The 25988-nt window shown below is 42.8% G+C and overlaps 2 protein-coding genes across 3 annotated transcripts in view; one reads left to right on the forward strand and one right to left on the reverse strand.

Annotated features, from left to right (window-relative positions):
- LOC125768336 (uncharacterized) overlaps positions 1 to 23423 on the forward strand; it is a 60005-nt gene extending 36582 nt beyond the window's left edge. The window contains exons 2-7 of one of the 2 annotated variants that reach the window (XM_049435803.1): positions 2901 to 3111; positions 18353 to 18460; positions 18544 to 18846; positions 18920 to 19120; positions 19219 to 19835; positions 19899 to 23423. In XM_049435803.1, coding sequence (XP_049291760.1) covers positions 2995 to 3111; positions 18353 to 18460; positions 18544 to 18846; positions 18920 to 19120; positions 19219 to 19835; positions 19899 to 23100 — 4548 coding nt within the window. In that variant the 5' untranslated portion in view covers positions 2901 to 2994 and the 3' untranslated portion in view covers positions 23101 to 23423. Of the gene's footprint in view, positions 1 to 2443; positions 3112 to 18352; positions 18461 to 18543; positions 18847 to 18919; positions 19121 to 19218; positions 19836 to 19898 lie in introns of those variants that run through there. The other variant, XM_049435804.1, reaches the window with a different exon arrangement.
- A 191-nt stretch (positions 23424 to 23614) lies between these two features.
- On the reverse strand, positions 23615 to 25665 carry LOC125768410 (CCR4-NOT transcription complex subunit 9). Its single transcript, XM_049436032.1, has 4 exons — positions 25019 to 25665; positions 24760 to 24954; positions 24597 to 24688; positions 23615 to 24531 (listed from the first exon to the last, which is right to left on the reverse strand). The coding sequence occupies exons 1-4, from the start codon at positions 25454 to 25456 to the stop codon at positions 24351 to 24353; spliced, it is 906 nt and encodes a 301-aa protein (XP_049291989.1). The 5' UTR covers positions 25457 to 25665; the 3' UTR covers positions 23615 to 24350.
- Between the last annotated feature and the right edge of the window lie 323 nt (positions 25666 to 25988).

Genomic DNA, 25988 nt, shown 5'->3' on the forward strand with positions numbered 1-25988 from the left:
TCGATGAAACTGAGCCCCCCCCCCCCTTCGGTTTCGAAAGGCAATATTAATGAGTTCCTTTCACTGGTTGGTTGTGAATTTAAATAGCTCAAGCGCTTTTTTATTGTTTTCGAACATTTTGTTATCGGATGCTAAACAGTGCCTAAAGCGATTTGAAAGTTTATGGTTTGCGGGGGAATAGAAAAAATAATCAGGTTAACCCAGCAAGGTCTTTTTGGTCAGCTGCAGATTATAATATTTACTAGTTTTATTAGTTTCTAGTAAAATTAAAGGAAAAGTAGTAGAAATATTGGCGCGTTACGATTCCGCAGCTTCAGCGTCCTCTTTGTAGGATGTTCTCTTGTTATTTTGAATCATGAAACTGACTACGATCTTAGGGTTTTTCTGCAAAAAACGGTCAGTTTCATAATTCGAAATAACTAAAGAGCATCCCACAAAGAGGCAATATATTATGAAAAGAGTCATTCATGTGAATCTTCATTGAAGAGTCATTCAAATCATGAGCCGACTCCAAAAATATTAATCAATTTTCATAAATTCAAATGAATACTCAAAGGATTCATGAATCCTTACTGATTCGCTGTCAATAAACTGATATTAATAGGGACGAGAGAGGGGTTTTGGGGGTGGGGCCGAAGGACTCTAAGGATTTATAATTCAATGAGGATTCATGAATCTTCAAAAGAGGACTTCATTTATTCAATTCAAAGATTCGTTCAGATTCATGAATCTGAATCAAATTCACCTAAAAACTACAATATTGTTATTGAATGTTATCTCCTCCGTGGTAGTATTGGATGAAGAGCGAAAGAGGTACCTTAAAAAAAACCCCCCTTACCCTCCCGGAAAAAGCCCACGCGAAAAAGAGGTAGCTCCGTACGGGGTGCTACACACAGGAGCGATTGTGCGATGCGCTCCCATTTGAAAATTTCCTAAGGCTATAGCCTTACCATTTTTTGAGCAATTTAGCAAAATTTATAAATGTGATATATTTCAATGCGAATTTGTTGTAATAAGTTTCTTTTCACTCAAATAATGCTTTAAATTAAAAAAAGAATAAAAAATCAGAAAAAAAAATTTAAAAAAAAATTCTACTCGAAAATTTCATAAGGGGTACCCCTTGCCATTTTTTTGAGAAATTTTGCAAAAAAAAATTAATTGATTTATTTTAATGCCAATTGGTTGCAATGAGTTTCTTTTCACTCAAATAATGTTTTAAATTAGAAAAGAATAAAAGTTTAGAAAAAATTAAACAATTATAAAAAATTCAATATTTCATAAGGCTCATTTTTGCACCAATTTTTGCCTATAACTCGGTCGGTATCCAACGAATCGCCAATCTTTACCCTGTCGTCGATAGATGGCATCAATAGCTACATTTTCTTCTTGGACGGCCATGCCCTCAGATGTCTGTGCCAGAAGATATTCGAGGAACCAAGTTCCATCCCCTGTTTGAGAAAATGTAAAATTTTCTTCATTTTTGCACCAAGTTTTGCTTATAACTCGGTCGGTATCCAACGGATCGCCAATCTTTAACCTGTGGTCGATAGATGACACTAATGGCTACATTTTCTTCTTGGACGGCCATGCCCTCAGATGTCTGTGCCAGAAGATATTCGAGGAACCAAGTTCCATACCCTGTTTAAGAAAATGGAAAATTTTCCTCATTTTTGCACCAAATTTTGCCTATAACTCGGTCGGTATCCAACGGATCGCCAATCTTTAACTTGTGGTCGATAGATGACACCAATGGCTACATTTCCTTCTTGGACGGCCATGCCCTCAGATGTCTGTCCCAGAAGTTATTCGAGGAAGCAAATTCCTTACCCTGTTTGAGAAAATGTAAAATTTTCCCCATTTTTGAGTAATTTAGCAAAATTTATAAATATGATATATTTTCATGCGAATTTTGTTGCAATAAGTTTCTTTTCACTTAAATAATGCTTTAAATTAAAAAAAGAATAAAAAATCAGAAAAAAATGTTAAAAAAAATTTCTACTCGAAAATTTCATAAGGGGTACCCCTTGCCATTTTCTTGAGAAATTTTGCAAAAAAAATTAAATTGATTTTTTTTAATGCCAATTGGTTGAAAAAAGTTTCTTATCACTAAAATAATGCTTTAAATAAAAAAAAAACAAAAATTTAATAAAAAATATAAAAATTCTAAAAATCTGAAAATTTCATAACGCTCATTTTTGCACCAAGTTTTGCCTATAACTCGGTCGGTATACAACGGATCGCCAATCTTTAACCTGTGGCCGATAGATGGCACCAATGGCTACATTTTCTTCTTGGACGGCGATGCCCTCAGATATCTGTGCCAGAAGTTATCCGAGGAACCAATTTCCATACCCTGTTTGTGAAAATGTAAAATTTTCCACATTTTTGCACCAACTTTTGCAAGAAGCCAGAAGTTATTCGAGGAAGCAAGTTCCTTACCCTGTTTGAGAAAATGTAATATATTATTCCGAACCCAACTGGAAGAGTTCTCCATCAAACACAAACATTTCTTTATTTTTCCTCCCTCACCTCTGATGTCACGCTTTTTCCAAAAAAAAGGAACAATTTTCCTTCCCCAACACAACCATTACCCGGTTAATGGGTATCTCGTTACACTGTGCTTTGAGGTTAAAGAAAATCATTTTTCCAACCACCCCATAAACACCATATGCTGCAAGGTTTGGAGGATTTGCATCCTCCCGTTTACGCTACCCGTGTCAGCCAAGGAAAAACGATCATTTATTCCCCAACCAACCGTAAAACTAGAGCACAAGCATATTTCACGCAATTTGCCCCGCTGCCTGTTGTTTGTCGTACACTAATGATTGTTGTGTTTTGTGGCCTTTCCTTCTGGTTTCCCTTGTTCTAATGGTATTTTTCCTTTCTCTCTCTTATTACAGTATTATTTCGTTCGTTACGATTGCGTTTTGTTGGCTCAACCATCGATCAGGACAGGCGATGCGAAACGGGATCCGGCCGCTCTAGAACCCAGACATGCATAATGAGCCCACCCTGCAGCCTGCGAGGGAGAAACCACTCCCGAACACCGACACCATCACCAGCACGACTGTACCGATCGTACCCCACCTCAACGGCAATGGTGCAGTACCGGTAAGTGGCGAACTAGTTTTCCTCCCTAAGGCTCTAAGCTAAGCAAGAATTCGGCGTCATGTGCGGTAAAATCATTAACGGATCTTTATTCCGGTCCAATGTGGCGTTGTCTTGTCTTGTGTATATGTGTGTTGACCAACAACAGAAGGAGGAGTTTAACCATTAGCTAGCTCATCCATCCTCCATCGGGGTTAAAAAAGCGAAACCCTTCCTTTACTTTTGTAACAATAAATACGCAGCACCACACGGAGCACCAGATTCGCAGCCGGGAGTGCACACTTTTGCTCACCTTTTTGACAGTGAGCTCTTTTGAAAAATGGAACTAATGAAGCATAGAAGCGGGCTTTTCCACTCACCCTCCTCCCCCTTTCTAAAGCAAAAGGGTGCACAATAGAAAATCGATCAAAACTCCCGCTGGGGGAGTCGCCCGGTTGGGGCTCTTTCAAGTAGAAAATTTTTGAGCAAAAATCGATTACACAACATTATTTAACAAAGCATAACCGGACGCCTGGTGGTATTTCACTTGTCGTACCATTATGAAATAACCTTTCCATTACCCGTCAATGTTTTCGTTTTTCGAAATCACTTTAATGGCAATTTAAATTCCACCCCAGGGGTGGGTTCGTCGCTTTAAGTCTTTTCCTTAAACGGGGTTCGTTGCTTGCGGCCCACCAAAAATTTGTCATTCTGCAATGGTTTCTGGAATTTTGTAGCTTAGACGATCGACCGAACGGACGCGTGTCTCACCGGAAAAGAATGTTGTATCAAATGGACTGTTTCTATTTTCCCAGCTTCGCGTAGCGCTTTACACGCGTCCACACAGGGTGAGAAGACGAATCGACGCACGAACCCACTCCATCGCTGTTGGTGATGATGGGCCAACATGGGAGTTTGTAATAAATTCTTTCCCAACTCGCGAGTGAGAAGATCACATTTCCAAACCGGTGTCTAGCATCAAACCGCACCAAAGCCACACATTACGCATAATCTGCCATCGTATGCTCGCATCACACTGGTGAAGCGCTTAGGGTGATTAAATAAATTAAAATGCTTTTCATCACCATCCCGTGTCCCGGGTTTGTTGCAGAATCTGAGTGATATCCGAGCAGCTATCCCCCGCTTATTGTCGGCAACGGTTGATTAATGTTTTCTTCAACTCTCCCGCCCCCCTTTTGATCTTCGTAACGCTTCGGAAATAGTGTTCGCTTGTTCGCACTGTTTAGCATCCGTTTTCCACCGTGTGTACACTATCGTTGCGAAAGATGGGCCTCTTTTATGAAGGTCTTTTCAAGTGTTTATGACGAACGAAACGGCACAAACTCTCATCACCCACAATGCAGTGTCATTGTTTCAGGGGATGCTATCTCAATCGGCTGGAACTACTTTTGCTCTGCATTTTAAAACTAACGCGGCACAATGTGTGTTTTCGTTGAACAAACACAACACTTTACGTGCGTGATGGAACGCTTCGAAAGGCGTACTATGGTGCTTAAGTGGAAGCAATTTTGTTTTTCTAAATCTTGTCCCATGGATGCGTATCAGGCATGATGGATCTGTGACGGTTTTTTACTGATCCGAAAGAGATCCGATCTTCACTCAGATTTCATTGGATTACACTTTATGCCGCTTTATTTCTTTGTTGAGGAATGATAGTTAAGTCGATAACACTTTTATTCACGATGCTCCAATGGATCAGAAAAAAAACAGAGGAATCTTCTTGATGAAACTGAATATATTAAAGCTGTTTTCATATTAACAGAGAAGAGTTATTGAAGTTAAACTCAAATTACTGAAGATTTCGTCTGAAATGCTTAACATTGGAAAATGTTTGATTAAATCTTGAAATGATTAATAATAGATGAAGTTAAATTTTTGGAAATAAATGAGACTCAACAAGGTCTTTTCTGCAAAAATGGGACAATATCTGATTGATTAGGATGGATTTGCTGAATATTCCTGTCGACAGAGAGGACAGAGAAGTCAACGCAGTCACAGTAATTTTGCAACGAAATATTTCTTCATTTCGAGAAAATCTTAAAGCGTTGGTCTGTCCTCAGCATTTCCATTTTAAATCTGTTTTTCCTAAACTTTATTTGAAATATCGAATTATTTTGAAAAAAGAGATAAATTTGATTATATATCTAGTTAACGAATTATGTCAAAAACGAAGGTACGGCTACAGGCAAGTAAAACACGGACATCCAGCAGCAATTCCATATCGCTTTTAAATATACAATATCTTTACTGCACCTTTGCTACACTTGCTACTTGAATCGCCTTGTATCAGCGTGACCGTGTAACAGATTACAGCATCCATTTTGTAATGCTGTTCGTACCAATTATTTATTGCTTGACATCAAACATAATCACTATTGATTCGCGTGTGTTGTACCTTGTGCCAAGGCGCGCGGGGCAAGATTTAACGCTGGTTTCTATCGCATTTTACGATCTTGGAACCGCTTAGTGGTACACAGCGCACACAAGAAACCAATACCTTCTGCTTCTGGTTTCGAACGATTCGCCTCCATCGGAACGAATCGCATTTCCACACACACACACACTCAAAATGGTAAACTGCCGACATTCAAATCGACTAGCTCGAACCTGGGGTTGCTCCTAATTTATCAGCACAACGGCATCAACTCTCCCGGCCCCCTTCTACTGCTACTGCTTAGTTTGCTGCCGTAGGAAGGAAGCCGATTTTTCGGTAGCACAAATCAAACATCGGCGTTCGAAAACCGCGCGGCCGTTAGCTTCCTCTTCAGCTGGCCAAACAGCTCGCGGAACTTTAAATTAACACCATCTGAAAATGTACGGTGCTGCCGGTGGCCGCATACGCGCACGAAACGGTTCTTCCGTTGGGTCTGAAGAAAGCAACCACTTCATTCATATTTCAATTTTCTTTCCCCCGTCTGGTCGATCGTACATGTACCGGGCGCTTGTGCAGCGAACAAATTCCTCTGTTTGCTAACATCGGAGGTGGATGAAATTCTACCAAAAGAAAAAAAAAACTCCCGAAAGGCAAAGAATTAATCCCAACCACGCTCCCGGTTCGGGAATTTGTTTTGATTCCGCATAACTCTCCCATCATCATAGCTAACATCAGTACAGTGCGATCGCTGATCGGCGGCACTTGGAACGTTTCCTGGTTCACTCGTTCACACTCGAGCAGGAAAGAGAATACATACGCGTGTGTATATGTGCCAGAAAAAACAAATATTATTCGATCCTCTTAACCGGCCATGATTCGACCTCTGTTCGATTCGAACCTTCGCACACACACGCGGACGCACGTTCGCGAGCCTGACCTGTCCGCGGCAAACACAGCATCACGTGTGGAAATCACAAACTCCACGTCCATCAACACTTCACAAGCGGTCCGAACCACCAGCGGAGGTGTTTATTTAATAACCTCATTCATCAAAATGTGGAGCAGCTTTCAAGCGTTCTTTTCACTCAGGGTTATGGTCAAAAACCACAAGTCAAAGTACCGGTTTGGAGGGGGGGTTGGTAGAACGGGGGAAAGGGGGAGGTTTCCTGGGCTTGCTGGGAGGTCAGTCTTTTGTGTAACCCGATTTCTGCTCTAAATTTTAAATCCTGGTACCTAAAAGGAACTTCTCAAGGGGCGGCCGCACGTTCGTCGCTTGATCGATCGTTGCTGTCTTTCGTTGTTGGCGGTCGGTCGATGATCGCTCGAGTGTCCTCTTGGAGGTTGATTCTTTACACCGCTTTCCATCGAACCAATGATAAATGTGGCACGGGGGAGGGCTACTGTGTGCGTTACGAAAAGCTTCTCTTTTATTATTATTTTGTAATACCGTTCCCAGGTGGATTTCGATGCATGGGGACAAGTTTCCATCGTTCAAAGGGAAGATAGTTGCATCGTTAAAGATAAAATCATGTTCATTTTTAATGGACAATATTTATCAACCCGAAGCTTGTTGACATGGTAGGAAAGGTGGATATTACTAAGCTCGAACTCACATTTATTATTTGCCGAAGCGATTAACGGGAAGCTTGCAGGGAGGAAGCTTCTAAAAAAATTTAAACCCATTTAAATGTGTCTCCTGTCTTTCCCTGTACCGATTGTTGATGGTTTGCATTTCATCTCGTTACGTGCGCGATCTGTTTTCGTTTCGAGATTCCAGAAAGAAAGCCCTGTTCCGCCACCCTCTACTCTCGGGAACCGCTTGGGAACCGTTCCACTAATCCCATTGGAATGGGGTGAACAATTATCACTTCACTTCATTTCACTCAGCCCGAGCCGCTCACTTTGTTATCAGATGCAGACGACGACAGGCAGACATGCGTCGGCACACTCACACACTTCGTCCCACGATTAGTGGTGCAATCTCGTTGCATTGTTGCAAATTTCACCACACTGGCCGACAGCAATCCTCACACCAGGAGCAGGAAGCAAAAAAAAACGCACCGACAAGACAGGCTGTTCTTGTTCATCTGCCTTCATTCCGCACGGAATGGGCATGCGTGATTGTGTCTCTATTTTTTTTTTGTTGCCACCTTTTTCTTTCCATTTCTAATGGAAAAATTTTGCTTCGTTTTTGTTTGCGGTTTGCATTGGAAAATCATAAGAATAAGATACGGAAACATGTGCGGAGATTGAAAACTGCACAGAGCACCCACCATATGATCGAGGTATTCACACCTTTTATTAGTAACTGCTCTTGCGGGTGCGCTTTTAACACTCAAGAACCTATCATTGAGTATAGGGGAAGAGGAGAAAAAAATTGCAAAAAAAAAAGACCAAACTGCTGTTAGACCAAAATGGCCTCCATACATTCAATAAGGGGAGAGGAAACAAGGAAAACACTATTTGAAGAAGTAAAAAACAAAACCCTCACAACAACTAAACGGGAATACAATCAACCCGGTGGGTCCGACGTTTATCTTATCGTCCAAACTGTTGAACTTAATTCCACCGAACAAGCGTTATTTCATTTTCAAAGTGCTCGAAGCAGCGCGTTGCAACATTGTGCTGGTACGTGGTGGGTTTAAAATATAATTTCAAATTTTCGTTTCGAAGTGGGCCCCTAAAGGTGTGCTGTAAATTCTGCTGTTTTCCTTTGCCGAAATCTGTGGTCGGATCTTTATCGCATGAAACGTATGTGCAAATATTTATGATGTACAAGAGCACATGTTGGGTTTTTCGAGAAGTTTCTCTGGTCGAAAAAGTTGGGTTGTTTTAAAAATTCTTGGTGAAATCTTCTTCCAAAAGTTCTTGAAGTCGAATACCAGATTTCATTTCTTTGTGGTTTTTTAGTTTAAAAAAAGTGTACAACTGTAAGTGTAAGGTATCCGAACTGCTCGAATCAGCTAGTACACTGCTCGAAATTATTAACGTTGACACGTCACGTTCGTTGACTAACAAAATTATTTATTTATTTTTCCCCTTTCGTTCGTTCGTTCGTTGTAGCAAGAGATGAAAAAAGCTGAAAAGCCGGAATTGAACAATAACCCGTGGGCGACGTCCCACCCAACAAATATTCACTTTCGCACTTCGTCTGAATGACACAACGACGACCTCTTTGCGGAATGTGTCACCGTTTCCAGTGACCTTTCTTCGCCCCATCCGTTGTTCTCTTCCTACAACAAGCCAAACACAAAGGAAGTGTTAAGATCTCTGTCTGTCCCTTGGGTGTTCTTTTTTTTACGTCTTTACCTCAAAACTCGCCCAAAACGTTCGTGACGAATTTTCTTTCTTGCACACGCAAACACACTAGCGATAAGCCAATTTTCCATTTTAACCAAACATCCGAAACGACCGGTTTAAGTTACCGGGGAACAAACATGAAGCAAATCAAGACAAGCGGAAGACAAAAAAACCCGAGCTGCTCGCGATCTTCTCCACAGTGTCATGCGTGGAAAAGAGGTCCCACTTCCTTTACCATTTCCGTTTACCCTCCCACCCCTCCACTAGGCTCTCCGGACGCCCTGTCACGCCATCCCTTTACTTTGATTTCTTTTAATGGATAGATTAGTTTTATTAAACTTCTTCATCACCATGAACGCCACGCGTCTCGCAACGGGTGAAGTCGGTTGGAAGGAACTATGCATTTATCTCTCGCTCACGACATCAGTTGCTTTTGAAGGGTGGAAGAAGAAGAAGGGTGGAGAATGAAACAAAAGTTGCTTAAGCAAAATAAAGAAGGGGAGTAAAAAATAACACAAACGAGACACATTCCATCACAACTTTGCGAATGACAGCCATGATGCTGCAGTAGACGGGCGTTGACGCGTTTTTTTTTGTACACCTTTTGTCTTTTGTCGCCTCTAGCCTGTTGTTGCGTTGAATGTGTGGAGAGGAAAGGAACAGGAAAAAGGAACGGAGGTTGTATGATAAATGTTAGGAAAAAGTGGCCCCTAGGGGCGGGATAGAGCGGCAAACAAAAGCAATGAACTGCAAGAGGAAATAGCGTGCGTCAGTTGATTCACCTTAAGAAGTTTTTCACCCACAAATGCTTTTCTCTTACCCTGTTCACTACATGCCTAGCAATTGTCGCGTTTGCGAACGCGATTTACAAATTTCCCAAAAAAGCTAAGAAAATTTTCAAAATTTTAGAATTTTTTTTTATTATTGTTTAATCTTTTTTTTTATTTAAAACATTATTTGAGTGAAACGAAACTTATTGCAACCAATTGGCATTAAAAAAAATCAATTTAAATTTTTTTGCAAAATTTCTCACAAAAATGGCAAGGGGTACCCCTTATGAAATTTTCAAGTAGAAATTTTTTTAAAATTTTTTTTCTGATTTTTTACTCTTTTTTTAATCTATAGCATTATTCGAGTGAAAAGAAACTTATTGCAAAAAATTTGCATTAAAATATATTACATTTATAAATTTTGGTAAATTCCTCAAAAATGAAGAAAATTTTACATTTTCTCAAACAGGGTAGGGAACTTGGTTTCTCGAATAACTTCTGGCACAGACATCTGAGGGCATGGCCGCCCAAAAAGAAAATGTAGCCATTGGTGTTATCTATCGACCACAGGTTAAAGATTGGCGATCCGTTGGATACCGACCGAGTTGTAAGAAAAACTTGGTGCAAAAATGAGTAAAATTTTAAATTTTCTAAAACAGGGTATGGAACTTGGTTCCTCGAATAACTTCTGGCACAGACATCTGAGGGCATGGCCGTCCAAGAAGAAAATGTAGCCATTAGTGTCATCTATCGACCACAGGTTAAAGATTGGCGATCCGTTGGATACCGACCGAGTTATAGGCAAAACTTGGTGCAAAAATGAAGAAAATTTTACATTTTCTCAAACAGGGTATGGAACTTGGTTCCTCGAATATCTTCTGGCACAGACATCTGAGGGCATGGCCGTCCAAGAAGGAAATGTAGCCATTAGTGCCATCTATTGACCACAAGTTAAAGATTGGCGATCCGTTGGATACCGACCGAGTTATAAGCAAAACTTGGTGCAAAAATGAGCCTTATGAAATATTGAAATTTTTATAATTGTTTAATTTTTTCTAAACTTTTATTCTTTTTTAATTTAAAACATTATTTGAGTGAAAAGAAACTTATTGCAACCAATTGGCATTAAAAAAAATCAATTTAAATTTTTTTGCAAAATTTCTCAAAAAAATGGCAAGGGGTACCCCTTATGAAATTTTCGAGTTGAAATTTTTTTAAAATTTTTTTTCTGATTTTTTACTCTTTTTTTAATTTATAGCATTATTCGAGTGAAAAGAAACTTATTGCAACAAATTTGCATTAAAATATATTACATTTATAAATTTTGGTGAATTCCTCAAAAATGGGGAAAATTTTACATTTTCTCAAACAGGGTATGGAACTTGGTTTCTCGAATAACTTCTGGCACAGACATCTGAGGGCATGGCCGCCCAAAAATAAAATGTAGCCATTGGTGTCATCTATCGACCACAGGTTAAAGATTGGCGATCCGTTGGATACCGACCGAGTTAGAAGCAAAACTTGGTGCAAAAATGTAGAAAATTTTACATTTTCTCAAACAGGGTATGGAACTTGGTTCCTCGAATATCTTCTGGCACAAACATCTGAGGGCATGGCCGTTCAAGAAGGAAATGTAGCCATTGGTCCCATCTATCGACCACAGTTTAAAGATTGGCGATCAGTTGGATACCGACCGAGTTATAGGCAAAACTTGGTGCGAAAATGAGGAAAATTTTACATTTTCTCAAACAGGGTATGGAACATGGTTCCTCGAATAACTTCTGACACAGACATCTGAGGGCATGGCCGTTCAAGAAGGAAATGTAGCCATTGATGCCATCTATCGACCACAGGTTAAAGATTGGCGATCCGTTGGATACCGACCGAGTTATAGGCAAAATTTGGTGCAAAAATGAGCGTTAGAATTTTTTTATTTTTGTATTATTTTTATTCTTTTTTTTTGTTTAAAGCTGTTTTGTTAGTTAATTGATGTAATTTAGATACATTTAGACGATAGTAAACTAATATTGCAATAAAAAATATCTTAACACCTGCCTTTATCAAAAACAACTCCAAACATTCTTCCATAATCTTTCAACGTAATGAAACAAAATAATTTTCACCTAAATGGTTCGCTTCATAACCATCGTTGAGCTATCGTTTACTAGAGCCAAACCTTTAAAGGCCACCGCAAAGGGATCGCACCTGTACACATTTATTTTATTCTCGTTCAAGGCAAACAGGTGAGCTATTTGCATTGAAAATAACATTTCTCGTTCAGCTGTTGGAACGATTAAAACTACCGACCAAGTGCCGGTCGGTGGACAATGCTCCGATGTTGTACCGATAAACAACCGTCCCGTGACAATGTTGAACCGAAAAAAGAGAATAATGATGGTGTTAAACAGTGTGTCCACAGAAGATTATGATTCGGCTCGTAACCTTCCAAAACCGTACCGTTCAGGTGCATTTAACGGTTCTTTGCACGTCAAATTCAGCTGTCCGCTTGACGAATGCAACACCTTCAATTAAGACAGCAGTATGTGTAGCAGCAACAGCAAGGTGATCTTGGTAGGATGTTCTCTCGATCATTATAATTCGATCGCACTTTCTCCAGCAACCAGGAGAAGAAAGTATCGTCTTTCTGTGTGCAGGTGAACGCACACAACGAAAAACCCGAACGCGAACAAATATTTACTGGCGTAAAGTTAAACGAAAGACTTCAACGGTCATACAAGCGACGAGCGCAATGGATTGAGATGTACCATGTTTGTGGTGCAAGGGGGCAACTATGGGGAGGGAGGAGAGTTCTTTTTTAATGTTTTTTTAGAAAGGTTACAACGCTGATAATGGGTAGTGTAAAGAATGAAGTGTGTGGTAAAATGTTTTCTCCCCTCAAATTGGTCTCCAAAAAGCGAACAAATGTCGATCGGGCAAACAAACGATTTGTGTTTTAATTATTTACACAATTTTACACTTTTTATGATTTGTAATTTGAAAGAAAATAGGTACTTTTTTGCTTTCTTTTTATCATTTTTACTTCTCTACAAGTTTTATACACCTCATTTTCTCGTTCTATTTCTTTAGTTTGCCTTTCCTCCAACTCGTATTCTTTTATCACGTTGAATACTTATTTTATCGCATTCCCAGCTTTATGATTACAAATTTGAGTTAAATCGTATAATCACTACATACCTAGTCTGTTTTTTTTATTTCCTTTTTTTTGCACAATAAAGTAGCCAGGCAAATAAATAAGTGCAACCGACCACTCATCAGGTACACATTGTTTTTGCGACCATAAATTAACGAACTAACCTGTGAGACAGCTCCATTCTATTGAAGTGACCGAACTTCGAAGGCAAGGTTGCATTACATACCATTCTGATGACCCTTCCAGCCGAACCTGCAATTCAATTATGAACGAAAGGAACACGGAAGGAAAGAGGCTTTGTTAATAAAAATTCAAGTCCAATGGTCACCTTCACGTATTGTGTTAGACCGGGGGAAATGATTTTTTTGTTTTTGGTTTTACCATGTATTTCTGTAAGGTAAAAGCACACCTCTATGGATGGGGCAGCAATTGTTGTGCTTGACCAGCCGGTGCTATTTTGGCAGATATTATCTATAATTACGAAACGAATGCGAATGCCCAAAAATGCCTTTGCAACAGTTTTCATTCCCCACCAATTGAATTCACCCACGGGACAGCCATGGCAGGGGGGGGGGAACAGGAACAGCAGGAAGGGTTGTGGTGGTGAGGAATTAATTTTCCCATTCTCATCCACCCCCTTAAAAATTCCCAAAACCAACCCCCCCGAGAAGTAGAAGCAGCAAGCAAACTGAACCACGGTTTGACCGACTTGATTTCCGTCGGTTGGAAATAAATTGGTTTTTCCGACCGGGGGTGGGGTGATGTGAGTGATTTTAACGAAAATAATAACAAACGAACAGTGGAACAGTTACCTTCCCACTTTGAGCTTTTTTTTTTGCGCATTGTTTTTGTTTTATATATCTGTCTGGTTGCCTGTCTGGTTGTCTGGCTGTCGGCCTACAACTTCCATCCCCCAGAAGGGACGTAAGAAGCTGAAGGCGAGGGAAAAGTAATAGTATAAAATATGGGTGTCATCTTTGAGCCATTAATTGTAGTCCCTTTTCGCGTACAGTGGCTTCAAAATGGAACAACCAGTGTGCAGATCGTAGATAAGGCAAACGATAGAGCATTGCACTCTGTTGCATCGACCGCTTGGAATGAATATTTGCATCAATCAAATCACAATTTCAACAGACCCATTACGGGCGAGGCCCACATTATGAACGCCAATTACGGCTCAGATGTGCATGGTGAATTGTAACATAATTTTGACTCGTTTGTTTTATGTTCGGCTGGAAGGCAAACATAAGCAGACCGGTTGGAAATTATTATTTTATGTTTTCCCTTCGTGGGATGAATAAACACGATTTTAATGAACAAGTGTTTCATTTATAATTAAACTGTTGACGTTTTAGTGGTGATGTGCACTTATAGAGCGTTTTACAACTCATTTTTAACTGTCAATAGATTTTTTAAATTTCCGCAAAAGTTAATTTCAACAACCAAAGATAATTAAATAATTTATTGGAATAGATCTACGATCGTATTTAAAAATACGATTTTCGCAAAGATCATAGTAAATTACAATAAATTATTGTAAAAAATATTACAGGTGTATTGATTTCATTTTTGTATTTACCTGATACTTCTCAGAACTAAAGTTTACAAAAAAAAATATGAAAGTGATTTAATAGAATTGTTTGAATTGTTATGACCAGCACTGTCATGACTTTAGACCACTTTTCAAACGTCAAATTGTAAGATACTAACTCTTTTTTCCCCTTTACTAACAGATTAGTAATGAATCTATCATCTGCAAGGCTATAAGCCATGTCTAATGCAATAAAACCCATGTTCTGATTTATTCGTTTATCATTGAATCGTGCTCAACAAACCCATCGCACACACGCCCAACTTGGCACCTTCGAAGGACATTGATTTATTGCATTTTAATTGTATTTGTCACCTAGCGACAATTTCCAAAGGAAATATACACACCTGTGTCCCTTCCTTTAAATGTATTGCGTCACCTTCGATTGGCACTGCGCGCTTATTTCGTATTCCACCAGCGTTTCGTTGCGTTTTCGGTGCGCGATAATTAAATCACTTAATGCAGTGAAGCTGAAGTGATAGTAAATGGAACAGGGAATGCGTGTGTGTGGATCCTGTTTTAGTGAATGGTGGAAAAAAATCACGTTCATCAGCCACCAGGCAGAGGGTCCTGCGTGACGACAAATAATTAAGCCCACTTACGATGGTAAAAAAAGAAACAAGACCTACCGTCCCTGTGGGACAACCGTTGGACTGTGGTCGACTATCAAAGCAAAATGATTTATCGAAACGACGTGGCCCCGGGGAGGTGGCAAAATATGGGATTAATTTACGCAACGATTATTAATCCTGCAATCCTCTGAGAGTTGAAACTTCTCATTTGGTCTTCCTTTAACGTGCATTCCTTTTTTTTCGATTACAACTAAATTATGTTAGCTCACGTGGCTTTTAACACCAAACAGTAGAGAGAGAGAGGCGATGTAACTCTGGTACATCAGGTATGAACTTCACCGGCGAACCGATATTGAACCAGTCCACGGTGAGAATCTCCGTTTGCAGTGGTACACGCTCACTGGGTGATAAACATATCCCGAAACCGGCTTTGGACGCAAATCCGACTGCACGCAAATGCGAGAAGCTGCACCCAGGAAAGGAATATTGCACACCGCCCGCTGTGAAGGGTAGTTGCACTTTAAAACTAGTTCATTTTGGGTACGAAAGGTTCCAACGATGGTACGAGACCCGGTTTGAGTATGGGAGAGAGATTTTTATTTTTATAGCTTTGCACCATTTATTGCTTCTATTTATTAGCTAAGATTCGTGATAGAGTTTGAGATGCGTCTAGCTTCTTTGATATGGTATTATAACAGGCTTATAACAAGCTAAGCAATAATTACTGGAGAATACCATCTACTCGGATGCTATAAAATTGGGACGACAAAACACGGATTGTCTGATCAAGGGTTCGATTTTGATTTTCCTCGTTTTTTTTATAACGGTTATTTATGATTATGACTAATGCTTGAAAGCATCGTGGAACAAGTTTAACCAACATGTGTTTAAAAAGTTGATTAACATTGTTTAAATGGAGTTGGTGAGTTGTTCGAGTTGAATCAATACGCCGAAAGGTATGCAATATATTGTTTTTAAAACCCCATTTTTACTTAACAAGGTTTTTGGAGTAGTACATTGCAGAAATAATGAGAACTTCTTCAGTACATTTATGGATTTACCTTGTATTTTGTGATTAGCTACTGAGCAAGTGAGAGATCGAGGAGTTCGGCCATGATTCATGATTTGATTAAATTAGCGTGCTAAGTGAAAAGATGTTAATCTAAGATTTTAATAAACTCAACAAATTACATCAAAAACCCATTTTAGTCACTCAATTTGCAATACTTAATTAGCTCGAAATTCTTAAAAAGTTTCCACCAGATCTCCATCTGGTCATGAGGGGTCATGCGACAGGCGAAGAGACGGCCCAGGAATTATAGCAAATCAAAGCAAATCTTGTGTTTCATCTCCACAACGGTACAGTGAGTTTCTCTTCAGTACAACGTACAACTACAAAATATAAATATATTTTATAGTTCTCCTTTCTTTACTTAAAATATTGTCGCGACCTGAATCGACCAAGAAAAGGCGAGAGTTATGGTTTCCAAACATAAGCCCACACAATTCCCGACGGGAAGTTAAGCAAACAAAGAAACATACGGGAAGTTCGTCACTTCCTTTTTTCATCTCCCCTTCGCTGCTGGGACAGCAAAAGACAGTCTCGCCCACTCACTTTCTTTCCAGCGACACAATAATAATTGTTTACAATGCCAAACAAATGTGCTTTTAATGCACATTTTAATGCAATATGTCCATGCACGAGCGGGACCGGGTGATGATTGCATCCATCAAGTTCTCTTCCATTTTGAGGGAATTTAACAACCAATGCACGAAAAGTGAAGCACAGCGCCAGTAAGTGAGTGATCAAAAATTATTAAATTCCACAACGATCAAACTGAACTCTCGTGCTCGAAACAATCACCGTGTGTTCCGGATGCCACCTTCTTGCCCAGGGATCTCTTCCTCTCTTACTTCATGTTGTCTCCTTGGGCGATTCCTTGGGTACGATGCAGTTGCTCATTTGCATTCCGTCATCATACAGGCAACCATTGTACTTTCCACCTTTCCAGCGCATGTGCTTCACCGTTTCCTTCGGGCAAAACCATCTTTTGTTGGTGTGCTGCTCCACGATCACGATCATAAACGAAAAGTTCCCGTGAAAGAAGTTCTGCTTGTGTGGAATTGTTTTTTTAAAACATTTTTGTCAATAAGTTGTTATTGTTTTAGTTTCTTATTTTATCATGCTTTAGATGATTTTCATTTTTTTAAATTTCATATTTCACTTTTCGGTTCCTCCTTGCATCATACGCTAGCTCCAGTTTCTTTTCAATCCGACTTTGCAATCCCTTCGCTTTCCTTCACTTTTCCCTATCGGTTTTGCAGTACGTTTCGATCTCAATTTCCATTCCTGGTTTTTGAAAAAAACATTTCACAAAGGCCAGCAGCAAAACGATGCGAAGAACGAAGGTGAAGTCGATCGAAATCCGTTGTCGCCGTCGGCCACCGTCGGTGGGATATTAGAATGATGATGGTTTTTGCTTATTGCCCGATCGTGACTCAAACCTTTTGCATCCTTTCATAGCAGTGTACAAGAGCAAAAAAAAAGGTTGCACCTCGAACTGCATCAAGAAGTATATGCGTGGGTTATTCACGGTGATGCATACTGACCTCACAGTTGCAGCCAATCTGTTTGTTCTATTCTAGTAGACGATTTTGTCAGCATTATGATCCCCCACCTTCGTATACATCAAATTATTCTTTATGGTATATTTTTTTCCCCTCTTTCTTATGTCCACTGGCAGGAGAGACAGTAGAAGAACATTATGGTCGGGCTTAGTCTGACACGCGCGTCTCGCCGGTGCCATTGCGCGGAGAAGTACGAGCCAATAATTTACACGATTTGTTTGCCGGACCTCGACCGGCGTCACCATCGGGAAACCGTGCTGTCATCATTAACCTCCAGAAGGGGAACCGCCGTTCGCTCTTTTTCGTTTCCTTTTTTTCTCGAATTTTTGTAATGCACTTTCTACCTATGTGGACATGAACATGCTCGTGGGGGAAACGCTTGGGTCGCCGCCCCGTTGAAGCTGTTTTTTGAGCGAATAAGCCACTCCGCGGTTGGGTTTTTATTTTCTGTGCATTAGTCCCTTGTAATGGAAGCTGGCACGATCGAGTAAAAAGAGTTGTTGGATATTTTGTAGCTATTACTTACAATTCTTTATCTTGCAGCCTTAAAGTATGCAATAATTATTACAAATGTGTTCTTAAAAGGTTGGATTGCTTAATACACTATTTAAAGGACAGTAAAAAAAGAGTAGAAACACAATTGACAATTAATTCTGATGTCATTTTTAATTTTCCAAGCTTAATAGATTTCTTTGGTTGTGAAAAAAACCCATCACACACACACACTTTTGTAATGAATTATTCCAGCTGTTCTTATTCTACTGGTATTGCGCTTCTCATCACAAAACCCCCGATGTAAGACAATAATTAATTTTCCCATCATGCGATTTTCTCTTTTCTCTGCTTCGGCACCTGCAGGAAAACACAACCCGAACGCCACTACACGAGGCAGCAGCCGGTGGGGACGAGACAAAGGTGGAAACCCTCCTGGCTGCCGGTGCCGATCGAAATGCCAAGGAATCGGTGGTAAGTGCAACGAGTCTCCAGCACGGTACGGTACTTTATGAATGTTACTTAATACACCGGTTTGGCTCTTTGCTTCCTTGCAGCACGGTAACACACCACTGCACGAGGCCGCCTGGAAGGGATATAGCCGTTGCGTAAAGCTTCTTTGCGCCCTGCCCAAGACGAAACCGACCGCCAGTTCCAAAGGGATCTCGATCGATCTGCTAAAGGATGCGACCAAGATCAAGCACGCGCTGCACGATACGAAGGGTGCGCTACACAGTGCCCTGTTGGGTACGCGTAACTTTGGTGGCTTCTCGGCACTTCATCTGGCTGCGCAGAATGGTCACAATCAGAGCTGCCGGGAGATACTACTCGCCGGTGCCGATCCTGATGTACAGAACAATGTAAGTGCCGCGGGAGGTTTTGTTTTTTTTTAACCACGCAGACAAATGATTGCTCATTGCTTCTCCTTTCCAGTATGGCGATACGCCACTACATACTGCATGCCGGTACGGACATGCCGGCGCCATTCGCATTCTCCTATCGGCAAAGTGTGACTTCGAGCGGATTAATCTGAACGGTGACACTGCGCTACATATCGCCTGTGCAATGGGCCGCCGGAAGCTGACACGCATTTTGCTGGAGGCTGGTTGTCGGCAGGATGCAAAAAATGCTCAGGTAAGTTTAAACATCAAGCAAAGGATAAGGCGGATTTATTTCGCTCACTGTTGCAGTCTCAATTAACCGCGAAATTCCCTCTTTCCTTTTTACTGCAGGAAGAAACTCCAAGGGACATTGCGCAGCGCAAGAATCTGGTCGAGATCATTAACATCCTCAATACACCGGTCGATCTATCGGCGAGACGATCGCGGGAACGTTCCAGTAGCAGTTCACAGCACCAACGTAACAAGACCGAGGGTCTAACGAATGGTGGAGTACATCATAAATCTTCACCCCACGAACCACCCAATCCGGCGGAACGGCGTTCACGCAGCAAAGATGAAGCGGGACGAAAATCTGGCCGTCGCAGCAATTCCAACGATGAAGCCGCAACCCGGGCGGATGCAATCGATCCAAAGCATTGGTCACCGTACGGTTGTCACTATTTCCCTGATCCACGCAATTTTCCCTCACCCAAGCTTGAGACACTGCCGAAGGAACCGCTTTCGAATGGTGAACAGTACTTCCTGGATCTGGCCGGTAACATCCGCAAAGGTCCGGTCGGTGTCGGTAACACGTGCTATTGTGCGCCGTTCTTTAAGCATCTGGAGCAGCGCATGAACCAGAACAGGCGGAGCATTCGCAAGTACGTGCACCGTGCAACGGAGAAGCTGGATAGTCGTATGACCGCACTGGCGATGCGAACCGATGACCAGATTGAGGAGCTTACCAAGTGAGTAACGTTTGGATTAGCTCATATCCCTTTCGCAGTTGCTAATGAATTCTCCCGTTTCAGATCGATGATAGCGAGCCGAGTTCAGTGCGAGAACAAGCGACTCCATCTGGAGCAGTGGTTGAAGCGAGGTATCGCCGAGCGGTCAACCACTACAGCTACCTCGGGCGGGTTGGAGCACAGCAACAGCAAAACCAAAAAGGATGAGGCTAACACTAACACGCTCACGCGTTGCCGAAGTCTCGAGTTACTGGACGATCATGATACGATGCTACTCGCGGGCGGTGTCGATGTGCTGGACGATCAGCTACGGAAGTCGTCCACACCTACCAGACAGCTGTTTTCGCGCAGCATCGACTTTCTGGATGCGGCCACCAACGGGGACTCTGACCATGGCCATCGTGTACACCGGCAGCAACATCAACAGCAGCAAGAGCTGGAGAGTCACCTTCGATTGCTGCAGTACGCTGCCGTTGGTGGCCACCAGTCGGATGCACTCGAAAGCTCCAACAATTCAAACATGAAGAACCATTCGGAATCGGCCGAAACGCCTCCGATACCGGATGGTGCAAGCATTCGGATAACACGCCGACCACGTTCCTCCTCCATGTCCGGTCGGGACAGTTACTCATACTCCTCCGATAACAACAAAGACAACGATCGTGAAAAACCACCTCGGCTGGTAAATGGGATTAATGATCCAAAGCTGTTAAAAAAGCGCACCTTACCAACGATGCCAAGTTCGTCCACCCCGACGTCAGCAATTTCCTCCAACGGAGGATCTGGTGCGGTCGCGGCTGGGACAGCAAAGAGTGAAAAAGCCAAAGTCACCGAACGGCTCGAGGAGCTGCTCAGCAAGACGAAGAAAATCCTCGAGCTGGAGAAGATGACGAAGGGAGGATCGGGTGTGGGATCTTCGCCACTGATCGGCAGCCATCCGAACACAGCCATCACACCGACGACCGACAATCGTTACATCCTAGCGCTGGACAAACTGCGAGACATCCACCATTACGAACCATCGGCCAGTGGTGGAACGAAACCGTCGTCGGGACGTTCTGCACGCGATTCGCCCGGTTACGACATTGCGCAGGAGATGGAGAAGATCACCAAGTCCCTTCTACCTGCTGCACCGGTTTCGCCGGAGATAGCGAAGGACATTACGACACGGAAGGAACGTCCAACGACCGTACTGTTCGCGTCCTATCAGCAACAGCAGCCACCTCATCCTCACCGGCGTACCACACCGCAAGACTCGTCCCCACTATCGACGACGCCCCTGTCGACGATGTCGCCGAGCTCGTCTCTGCTCGGCGGACAGACGGCTCCATCACGCAGCTCACCATTCGCATCGGATCGGCAACATCTCGCATCCACCAACTTTATGGAAGATCACGCACCGTGCGACGAACAGAACGTGTCCGCTGCGATGGGTGTCCTCATGAATGGGTTCTACTCAAACAGCTGCTTTGAAGATGCACCACCGAGTTCCTCGAATACGACGGTTAAATCGGCGGGACCTCGTCAACATCACCCAGTGATGGACGATTCAGAACTAGAGCAGGAAGATGAAGGAGATGAAGAGGATGAAGAGGAGGATGACGAGGAAGAGGACGATGAGCAGGATCAGGAAGAAGCAAAGGAGCAACAAAACGAAGCGGATGATCAAGAGGAGGAGGAAGCCAGCGATGTGTCCGATCGTTGTGATCTCTCGGCCATGGCAAATCTCGCCGAACTGAAGGAACTCAAGAGCCGAATCCTAAACGGTACAAACTGGCGTAGTCAGGTGTTGCAGAAGAGTGTCCAGGAACTGTTACGAAGCGGTGAAGGAACTGATTCAATCGCAGGATCACAGGAACAAGATCCAACTCAGGCGGGGGAGACGAATCGTGTGAAGTACATCATCTCGAAACTACAGCAGAGTGGTACCAATTCCGGCGAATTAGCCATCCGCACACAGCACCACCAAGTGCCTCCGATGGCACGTTGTGAAGATTTTTCCGATACCAGCAGCGAAGAGGATGAGGACGGGACCGAGGGGCGGCATGATGACGATGAGGATTGTGTTGATGGACCACCAATATCGGTCAATGGAGTACCGGAACAGGACAAACCGTCTGAAATTGGCATTGGGACGGCGAAAAGCTTGATCCAGCTGTACGAACAATCTACGTCCTCCACGTCGGCAAACGGCGCTATCGGGAAATCCGTGCCGAATGGTCCATTTGCGAGTGTTCCCAAGGATGCTTACTTTCACGAGTTACCTCCGAGGAAGTTGTTACCGGCACCGGAACTTAGTTCCATGTCCGGTTTGACTTCTCGCGTGCATCAAACTGCACGGAGTCGTAATCCGCTGCCATCGTACCTATTGCAGGAAGGTGCGGGTGAATTGTTCCAGCAGCAACCATCCGATATCCTGGACCCGCAAGGATCTTCCGGGCTATATGGACAACAGCAAAGTTACTTTGACGAGCAGCTAACCTTCCCAAGTCATCATCCACTTCCTCTGCATCGAACACCGGCGATGAGTTCGTATCCAATCCCAGCCGATGGGTTCTTGCCTCCCGTTGGACTGCCGACTCCCGTGAACCATCATCATCCGCACGGTCACATACACATGCAGCAGCAACAGCAACAACAGGAGAAGCTTCTATCGGCCCGGAAGTACATCAATCCTTCATCTGCGGTTTCGCTCGCCAGCACCGGTACACCTTCACCAGAGTTCCCGCTGTATCAACACCACCAACAGCAGATAGCGTCCACCATCACAGCACAACCAGCGTATCCTTCTGCCGGTACCGCATCCGTCATCGGTGGCCATTCGCATGCGATGATGACAATGATGGCCGCCGCCGGTCGTAAATCGGTCGATCAGCTATCTTCCAACGGAGAAGATTCCGGATATGTTAGTGGGAAAGTGAGTGAAATCCATATCCCGAGTGGAGGCGCCAGTCCACTACTTCCCGCCACGGCCAGCAACGTTCTCATCATACCACCGCCTGTTTCCTCTTCCTCGTCGCCGAAGCACTTTCTTCCGTACAGCCATCATCACCATCCGCTAGTGACGTCAATGCACCATCGCAACGGAACACCTCCCCATCATGGGAGTGTGGTAACCTCGATCGTTCCACCACCGGTAGGATCTACCGGCCCTGCTGCTGCCGGATTACATCCGACAACAGGCCAAACCACTGCTCAGCTACATGCAGCTGTTGAGCAGAAGCAGCAGGCACTCTACAAGCTTGGTGCTTCCAGCTTAGTTTAGTGGGTCGTTTTGGCTGCGTGTTTTATGTTTTTTTTTTTGTACAGAATAACACACGAGGCGTTATTTTAGAATTAAATGCTGTTGATTAATCGCTAGTAATGTAAGCATAAGGACGATGCACGGCCGTCGTTCTTTCTCTCTTTCCCCGTATTAAATTATTTTTCCTCCTACGTAATGTGTAATTAGCGCTCCGTTACTCGATGTACGTGTTTTCTCGTTTTATGAAGCAACAACAAAGTGGCCAACAGGGAAACAAACGAAATCTCAACGAAAGTTGGTCCAGAATTGATAAAAATAAAGCTCATTTTTAGCTCGAAGTATAACTTTTGTCAGGTTTGTTACTTTAATTTGCGTAAAGAAAAAGCATCGATAAAGTGTTTTTGAGCTGCCCAAATGATACTGAATGACTGAGAAAACAAAATCATCGAAATGGTTTTAGGACTAGATTAATGCATCAGAACCAGCGCTTCGTGTGTCATCGTTGTAGTGAACGCACCTCAATAACCACACAGCATTGAATTTCGATTCACATTTAATACTAACAGGTATAGGCGTTGAGTGAGCTTTCGTATTACATTTCTGTGCGTTGCAGTTATTCTGATTCGTTTGGGATCGAACGTCGAATCGGAATCGCACTACCTATTATCCTGTAATCTATTTATGCTGGATTCTATTACACACGGCGAGAGGCAGTTCATCTTCCAACAAACGAATTTTGAACCTCGCTCAATACGTACAATAAGTTTCTTAATAGTGATTATGCTCCCCACGCGTCTACGCATGTACAGATGGTTGTTGCTATAGCTCTTGCTGTCTCTGTATAAAAGCCTTCTTTCAAAGAACGCTACAAAACGGATGCATTCGTTACACCCTTTACCACGTTTATCCTCTAAATGTTGTCTTAAAATTTGTCTGTACAAATTCTCGATCGTTCGCGATCGCTAATAGAATGCAAAACAAACCATCATTAAACGGTGCACTTTCTACAGCACGGCATCGAAGAGCGAACCGAGCGTTAATTTCTAGTTGGACGATAATTTAATTTCTAAGCGTAACGAGCGGTTCGATCGCCATTGTCTAACTCTACATTGCTATGTTAGCTCATATCTCAACAAAATGAAAAAGGAAAAATAAACCGACAACGAAGTGGAAGGAGAGCCATTCTCCGTTGTCTGCCGTCAACTCTCTGGCACTGGTTGCACGGTTACAGCCCTTGAAGTGTGAAGTTGCTTAATTTAGCTTTACCTCGCTTACGAGGTGAGCGGAGCAATGCCAACCTGGCGCGGATCGGTAACGGGTCCTGCCGGTGTGTCCAGGTTCTTGAGCAGCATCGTCAGCCAGTGTTTGGTCGATTTATCCTCCTGCAGGCACGCCGTAAACGTGCCATCACGGAGCTGATCCGGCAGACACTGCCGCAACGCTTCCCGAGCACTGAAAATCGAGCGGAAATGATTACTTTCAGGGATAGAACATTTTGCTCAACGTTTGCTTCTTACCGTGGATTATCTGACAGCCGAAGGTAACAGCGTACGACATGCTTCAACAATCTGGCCGATGGTTCTTTAGACAGCGATATTACCATCTTCCCCTATTAGTACACAACAAATATTCCACTATAACGACTGTTTCTCTTTCCTAAATTTGCCGTACAAAACTTACCAGAATGATGGCGACGTGCGAGAACCGATCGTACGTGTGACAGATGTACGACAAACCACTATCGTCCAGCAGAATCTTCTGCAATATGAAGGTGGCCACCGTTTTGCTCAGCTCCGAGCCCGACTCCATGATGCGCAGGCATAGTGGAATGATTTCCGTCGTCAGCAGAAACGTTATCACTTCCTGTTCGTCGGTCTGAAATGCGAAGGAACATATCATTTGGCTTGGGTTTTACGTGTCCATTTCCCCACTTGTTTACCTTCACCAGCGCTCCGATCACACCAAGCGACGTCAGCCGAAGGTACTCGAAGGGACGCGTCTTGGAGGTGGTGTGCAGGAACGGATAGAGAAAGAGTGGAATGTGTGCGGCCAGGAAAGCGGAACGCGTTTCCGGATGGGAAGCGACACACTGCAGCAGGGCCAGCGCATTGCATACCCGGTTCGATTGGTGTGCTGTTAGGGTGGCCGGATTGATCGAAGGATAAATGTGGATGATTTCCTGCAGCAGAGCCGCAGTTGTGCCGAAGCTGTGCCACAGCATCGGGGCCAGGTCCGGGACGGTTTCGCGCTTTTTGCTAAGCTCCAGCAGGGCCGTTTCACGCGATTCTGGGTTCGACAGCTCATTTATCCACTGGAAAACCTTCTCGCTGTGAGACGCCATTTGTTGCATATTGCCAGCTTGCTGTACGACGGCCATTCTTTCGGATTCGATATGGCAGATATGTTTTACCGTATAAGTACACTGGGATAATGGTTTACCGAGGCACTTTATCACCTATACAACACCACAGCCTATCGAAAAGGGAATCCGGATAATAAACTACGAGAGAATATTTTTATTCACACGCACCAGATGCAAATTCGACAGCGGCGCAAATTAAGCGTTTCTGAAGCGTTTGTGGCAAATCGACAGCTGTCATCTTTTTTTCTTTCGAATAGTCCAGCAACGATCAAGGTTTGTAGATGTTTGAAAAAATACTGATCATTCAAACCGACCGTTACTGAGTTGAAAACATACACATCAAGAATTGATCATTATTAAAACAAGTTCAATAAATTATTTTCAGCAACAAATAAAAAAGTTATTGTACACAATACATGAGATGGCCATTTATTGAGTAAAATTTGTACGAAAGCAGACGCGCTTCGACGCATTTGGCAGTGCAGAATGTTGTACAATTCGACAGGCGTTGCGGATTCGCTTTTTTATTGTCAGGTGAGAATTTATT

Source organism: Anopheles funestus, chromosome 3RL (genome assembly GCF_943734845.2).
Source record: "Anopheles funestus chromosome 3RL, idAnoFuneDA-416_04, whole genome shotgun sequence".
Lineage (NCBI taxonomy): Eukaryota > Metazoa > Arthropoda > Insecta > Diptera > Culicidae > Anopheles > Anopheles funestus.

Excerpts from the sequence above, each read along its gene's own strand:
- LOC125768410 (XM_049436032.1), bottom strand. The coding sequence starts at position 25,456 with ATGGCCGTCGTACAGCAAGCTGGCAATATGCAACAAATGGCGTCTCAC. Across the intron at positions 24,689-24,759 it reads CGCACGTCGCCATCATTCTG|GGGAAGATGGTAATATCGCT; the intron begins GTAAGTTTTGTA and ends GTGTACTAATAG. Across the intron at positions 24,532-24,596 it reads CGGCTGTCAGATAATCCACG|TGCTCGGGAAGCGTTGCGGC; the intron begins GTAAGAAGCAAA and ends CTCGATTTTCAG.